Raw genomic sequence first — 6723 nt, forward strand, 5'->3', positions numbered from 1 at the left:
GACATGAAAAGGTCTAAAAGATAAAAAGATAAAATATATTAAATTTACATTGAAACAAAACAGAAAAAAATGCTAATTCTGACACTGGAGACGAAAGAACATTTGATATTTTATCTTTAAAACAATCAGTTGCTCCATCGGTCAAATGTTTTCCTGTTAGTAGAAACAAAAACATTCACACACACAAAAAAAAACACAGGAGAGCAAAGTGTTTATTGCATAAGTTGCCATGGTTTTACCACAGCAGCTTTTTTATTAGCAAAATCATGGAGATTAGTCCACTAATGTGCCCGTCCAATGAAAACAGAGGGTTGGGGTATAGGGGGGATATGTAACTTGAAACCATCACAGATCATGATCAATAACAGTGCCACCTAACCGTCTGTCTACGCACTGAACACAGATCTACATATGGTCCTACTGTCTGCTACAAGGCCGCCATTGGCATCCTCTTATCAAAGCTTCTCTTTACTTCATGATTCAATCAGGAATGTTACAGTTTGTAGCGGCGCACCATCAAGGTGCACTCATTAATTAGCGAGAGTAGCTTCTTTCTTTTTTTTTTTGGTCGATTAGAAAAATAAAACTTTGATAGAGGATGACAAGTAGAGGAATAAAGTCCCTTTGTTTTATATTGTGCAAACATTCACACACACACACACACACACACACTCGCAGCACACACGCAAACCACACATCCGAAAAGGTTTACACACAGCTCTCACAGTATGTCAGAGTGAATTGGTCTACAGAGTGACTTGGTCTTGCTTGGTTTGTCCAAGGAGGCAAAAGTTATGCGACAATGAAATAATCAAAGAAATAGATTATATGGACTGCAGAGGGTCGGGGGTCGGGGGTCGGGGGGGTCAACATCTACATAAACCTAACATCTAACTCAACAAAAAAAGAAACACTGCAACTAAGGCATGCAAGGCACAAGCACCTACAAACAAAAAGACAAAAAAGTGTTCAATCATGGACAAAAAAAAAAAAAGTCAAGGCCCCCCTTTTTATATAAAAATTTAAAATAATGATAAAGGTAAAACAAGCACATTTTAAAAACTGTGAAAAATCCCCCGCGATAGACAGTTGTACAAATACTTTACACAAAATGTTTTTTCTACACACCGTCTTTAAAACTTTTAGAGATGAACATAAGTTAATAAGAGGTTAAAAGTGACATTCTCAGCAGGGTCCCTGAAGTTCCCTCCAGTCCGAGTCCCCTTGAACAAAGTCACTTGGTAAGCCGGCCGACCGTGTTGCCTGAGCAGAAAGAAGAAAGCAACAAAAAAGACGCCATGATTAGAAGAGACAAACGTGACAAACCCACAGCAGCTCGGCCCTGGAAGCGGCAGGCGTTACCTTTAGAAAAGGCCGCAGTCCTTCAGGTTGTTCTTGATGATGACGTCAGTGACGGCATCGAACACGAACTGCACGTTCTTGGTGTCGGTGGCACAGGTGAAGTGGGTGTAGATCTCCTTGGTGTCCTTCCTCTTGTTCAGGTCCTCGAACTGGCACTGAATGTAAGCTGCTGCCTCCTCGTAGGTGTTTGAGCCTGAAGGAGGACAGAGGACAATTAGGGGACGCACAGCACGGAGAGTTTCATCAGTTTACATACATAAAGGGGAGAAAAATACTCGAAACATCTTTTAATATAACGCAGTCTAGCACAACACATCACTAATTATGACCTCCATAATAAACAAAAGTAGAATTATTACCTTTTTGACTGTCAACAAAAACGGAAAATGTATATACTTGGTAAAAGAAGAATTAATGGCAGAGTTGTTGTGTAGGATTGCGATGCTGTTTTGATCCGTCCAGCACACAACTTCACTCCCCACCAACAACCGGACTGTTCAGAAGCGCAATGTTTTGCCTGCCAGATTTTATAAACTTGCTCAGATTTAGTTCATTTGAATAGTATTCCTTGATTTATATGTTTCTACTATGAGTAGGTAAGCTGCGTAGTTTAAATGTACTTTTATACCCAAATTTACAGAATAAAGTGGCCAATGAGTGTAATAGTGCGTTTGTTTGTGTGTGTTGGCTTAATATTGTTTTTTATCTTTATTTTTTTGTTATCTGAAGCTGATTTACATGGAGGGTCTGATGGTTGTGGGCTCTCTATTACATAGCTCTATATTTTATTATCTTAAATAGCCATCTTTAGTTGTCGTATCTATATCATGTCAGTAGCTTGTAACACACTTTGAATTGCCTTTGATTTGTTTTTAAAAGATGCTATATAAATAAACTTTATTTGATTCACTGCTTTCTCCATGAAACACCTCTAGACAAATGTAATTTTGCATGCACACTTATTGTATGCAAAGTAAGGACATTTCTACAAATGTTCTTCACGGTTTATACAATGACTAAGATATGGAGAGCTCGTTTATCTTTTGCTCACACAGAATGTGTGTCAAACAGGCTTCGATTTTGATGACACGTTCACATCTGTGAAATATGAGAATCAATAAGACACATTGTTAAAACACATAAAGCAGCCCACACAGTTCAAGACTGCAGAGCAGAGAGGATAAAGAAATATCTTTGTGTCCGCTGTAGAGATTGCCACACCTTTGAGTCGGCAACAAGGGGCTATGGATGGCTGAATGTGACCTCAGTTCAAAGTCCAAAAAAAAAAACTGTTTAACCCCAAGTTTCTGCCCCTAGGTGTAGATTTTTTCTATTTTGCAGATATTTCAGACAAGCTTTCAACTTATTCACTGTCAGGCTTCCTGGGTCAAACCCTCCGGGGGCTTTAAGAGCTGTAAAACATAATTTATGATTTAAATGACCTTGTTTCACCATTTCTAAAAAAAGGTCCTGAGCTGAGACAGTATGACTGAAGACATTTTGTTTTAAGGGCTGAAGGTCTGCTGGTCTGTTCATCTTGATTGATAAACAAAATTGGAATTCAGATTTCATGTACCAGGTCCTAAAGTAGCGTCGAAACACTGCACCTGCTCTGTTAATGTATGCGTCTCTCTCACCTGCGTATTCTGGGTAACAGATTGTGAGAGGGCTCTTTTTGATCTTTTCCTCAAACAGGTCCTTCTTGTTGAGGAAGAGGATGATGGAGGTGTCTGTGAACCACTTGTTGTTGCAGATGGAGTCGAACAGCTTCATGCTCTCGTGCATTCGATTCTGAATGAGAGGAGAGACGTGTTAACCAACCAGAGAAGCTGCATGAACTGATAAAGGTATTGAAAGGTCAGAAAGGTCTTACCATCTCCTCATCCTCAGCCAGAACCAGATCATAGTCACTCAGGGCCACACAGAAGATGATGGCAGTGACTCCCTCAAAACAATGGATCCACTTCTTCCTCTCTGATCTCTGTCCGCCTACATCAAACATCCTGCACAAAGATCACAGATACACACTAAATACCACACAAACTAAATGTTCACTAATTAAGATGACTCATTCTGGCAGTCACTGATTATAACTCCATATTTATCTGTAGTCATGGTACATTATTATGATTTTGGGGGGGTTTTATTCTCTTTAATCCATAGTGACAGCTGAAGAGTGACAGAAAAGCGGTGGGAGAGTGAGAGGAGGACATGCAGCACAGGGCCACAGGTCAGAGTCGAACCCATGGTTGCAGCCCCGGCACATGGGGCACCAGCTCCACAGGGGGGGCCATCTGGGGGCCCCTTGCCATGGTATAATATGAGGAGGATCCTTGGACATAGCACTCAAAGCCTTACCACCTCTACTGTCACTTTACTGAGGTGTAGACTATTTCATAACAACTCCATCATCTAACATTTGATTCAAGACGTTTGGACTGTCAGTAAGCGATTTGTTTTCAGTAAATCACAAGGATAAAGAGGAAATATTGTGTAAATTGACATAAAAGCCGGATTATTAACATGTTTCAAAAGGATTCAAAAGATGAAAAAGATCCAACTAGCCCAGTTTCCTCAGGTAGGACATGTACAGGCTCTCTAGTAGAGAGTAGAGTGCAGGCTCATTTAGTCTTGAGGCTGGACTGTGGAAATAAGCCTGGGGACATGTAGGAAAATGATGTCCCCATTCTTAATCCTGCCTACTAAACTCTGACTGTTCGATTTAGATGTGGGCGGCGATTCCGAGATAGGCCCAGACTAGAAGAGAAAACCACCAGTCATCATGTGAATACAGCTAAATGACCTGGACTAACTGCGGTGGCTGTTACTCACTTGAAGTGCAGGTCCTTGAAAGTGAAGTGTGTTTCCACAATACCAGTAGTTTTGACTCTGGTCCTCAGCACATCCTGCTGGGTGGGCACATAAGCACCGTGGGATATCCTGTCCAAGTCGTTCAGGTAGCTTTAGGAAGAGAAAAGTCAAAAAGAGGGATAGATTGACACCAGGTCAAAAAAACAGTACAGTCCCAGAGTAGTTTCCTCCAACATGTCAGTACAACCAACTCACTATGCTGCAGAGTCGTTGAGCTGGTATTCCCGGGAGCGGCTGAAGCAGGCCTGAACTCCTCCATCTTTCCACAGCCGCTGAATGACCCCTGCTAGTTCGCCTGTCATGAAGCCCTCTTCTGCTGATCCAGCCAGGACGAACAGCTGCCGTGCATCATCCTAAAGAGACAAAGACCAATTGAAGTTATAATCCACAAGATTTTTCCATATAACTTAAAGTCAGTTTTGCTTTGAATGTGCGTATTTTCTAGGGTGTATTTTTAATTTCCTCCTTCCTCATACCTGAACTTTGCATACTGACTGATACTGAAGAACAACACATGTGCATTAAAAAAACAGAGATAAACATATATCTGTCTGTATAATTTCTAATGTTGTATGACCTTGGTCAGGTTAAACCCTTTCTCAGGGTCAGACTAGGGCAGGGTCATGACTTCACTATCTTGGGGAGAAAAATGGTGAACGGGACATTGCGGGGAAGTAGCAGGATCCTGTTTCGGGACAAATTAATTACATGGTATCGGATCGTACACTGACATGCGTACTCGCCGATACCCGATGCCACATTTTAGTCAGCATCAGCAGAATTTCCAATACTGGTGTCGGAGCTAATGTTTACAGTGCACTTAATGACAAAACAAAGCAAGATTTAGGAGCACTGTTCCTGTACTTTTGTTGTATTGTGGCCTTACATTAGATTTGTTCCAATAAATAAATGAATCCTAATTGACAGAATTTAGATTTGCGGTCATGTTTCTTTTGGAGGGGGTGATTTTGCTTTATTGAGAGGCCAGTAGAGAGAGCCAAGAAAGGCAGTACTCGAATCTGGACCACTGCGGTGAAGCCTCGGCCTTGTACACGCTTTACACGGTGAGCTACCCAGGCGCCCCAGATCTGCAGTCCTTTTTTTATACAATTACAGCAAGAGCCCTCTGCCACTGACAAACACGCCTGTTTGGAGACAATGCAAGCGATGAATTAAAAATGACAAATTAGTTCAGTCCTTTTAGCCATGACACTTGCATTAAATTAGATTTCCAAAGCTACACAGTATCTTAAGCAGGTCCTTGGCCAAAAATTGATAAGAGCATAAAATCTAGAAAGAAAAGCTTTGGGTGTAAAATTGGTCACGATGGCAGAGCCAGGCCAGTCACGCTGAGGCAATGACTAAGCCTCTTGTTATGCCAGGGAAAAAAAAAAGGCTTCACAAAAAGGAAAAAGGTCTGTTTATAAAAAAGAAGAAACCAAATACTCAACAGTCTGTGCTGTATTTATTTGCGGCGTGTGGCAATAACATACTATACTTATACAAAAAAAAAACACCAACCCAATGAACACAAAGTCTCCAAAAATCATGGAAAACATGTTGCTGATTAATACTGTAAAGCTCGTATTCGTGTTGACAGGCAGCTCTTCTGTCCATGAACAAGCACTTCAAAAATGTCCGGCTCAGCAGCACAGCTCTTTCCAACTGAAGGACCCACGGACAGTTCTCATGTCAGTAAGCAGCTGCTCTAATGAAGTGTTATGAATGTGATACTAAGCCCCTACCAGCTCTATCCGACCTGCTGCGGAGGAGGGAGTGAGAAGAAAATGGCCCAGCAGGGAAGGGTGACATATGACTAAGTAGTCGTTGCCCTTATACCACTGGGCTATATATTTGCACGGAAATACAACTTTGTAATATCCCAAAAAAACAGTAGAAATGCCAGCTTTGTCTCCCATCACTCACCGCTCTCGCTGCATCGGCAAAGTCAATCTTGAGGCGTCCCATCGCTCTGATGATGGCAATAATGGACTGGATGGTGTTGCTGTAGACCACGGCCTTGTACTGCTTACACTCCTCCTCTGAGTAGCCCGCTTCATGGATGATCCTGGCACACACACAGAGAAAGAGAGGACATTAGCACTTGTTCTTTACATCGTTTATTATGCTTGACTGGCAGTTATTGGTTGTTGCACAAGCTCCGTCTAAAAAAAAAAAAAGGGGAACTGAAAGATATTTTACAATACAAATGTGTGCGAGTAACTCCCTATTCTCTACCTTGTGCAAACATAATTACTCAACAAATGCCTACACAGAGAGCAAATATTATGATAATTATTGCAGAAAGCCTCTCAAATATGGAGGTTTTCTGTTTTTCTGTTTTATATGATATTAACCTGAATATCTTTGGGTTGTGGACTGACAAAACAAGACGTTTAAAGACACCACATTGGACTGAGAAACTGGGACAAGACATTTTTCTTTATAGACCAAACAATTCATCTAGAAAATAACCATTAGTTGCAGTCC

General features: G+C 41.3%; 1 protein-coding gene across 1 annotated transcript in view; it reads right to left on the reverse strand.

Annotated features, from left to right (window-relative positions):
* Window positions 1–209: 209 nt before the first annotated feature.
* LOC118330116 (guanine nucleotide-binding protein G(i) subunit alpha-1) overlaps window positions 210–6723 on the reverse strand; it is a gene marked incomplete at its 5' end in the record, with an annotated part of 6867 nt that continues 353 nt past the window's right edge. Inside the window, 7 exon segments of the mRNA XM_035664541.1 lie at window positions 210–1263; window positions 1363–1555; window positions 3000–3153; window positions 3236–3365; window positions 4195–4323; window positions 4429–4586; window positions 6160–6301. Coding sequence (XP_035520434.1) covers window positions 1365–1555; window positions 3000–3153; window positions 3236–3365; window positions 4195–4323; window positions 4429–4586; window positions 6160–6301 — 904 coding nt within the window.

This window comes from Morone saxatilis, unplaced genomic scaffold (assembly GCF_004916995.1).
Source record: "Morone saxatilis isolate NCDOM2014 unplaced genomic scaffold, NCSU_SB_2.0 Contig2, whole genome shotgun sequence".
Taxonomy (NCBI): Eukaryota; Metazoa; Chordata; class Actinopteri; family Moronidae; genus Morone; species Morone saxatilis.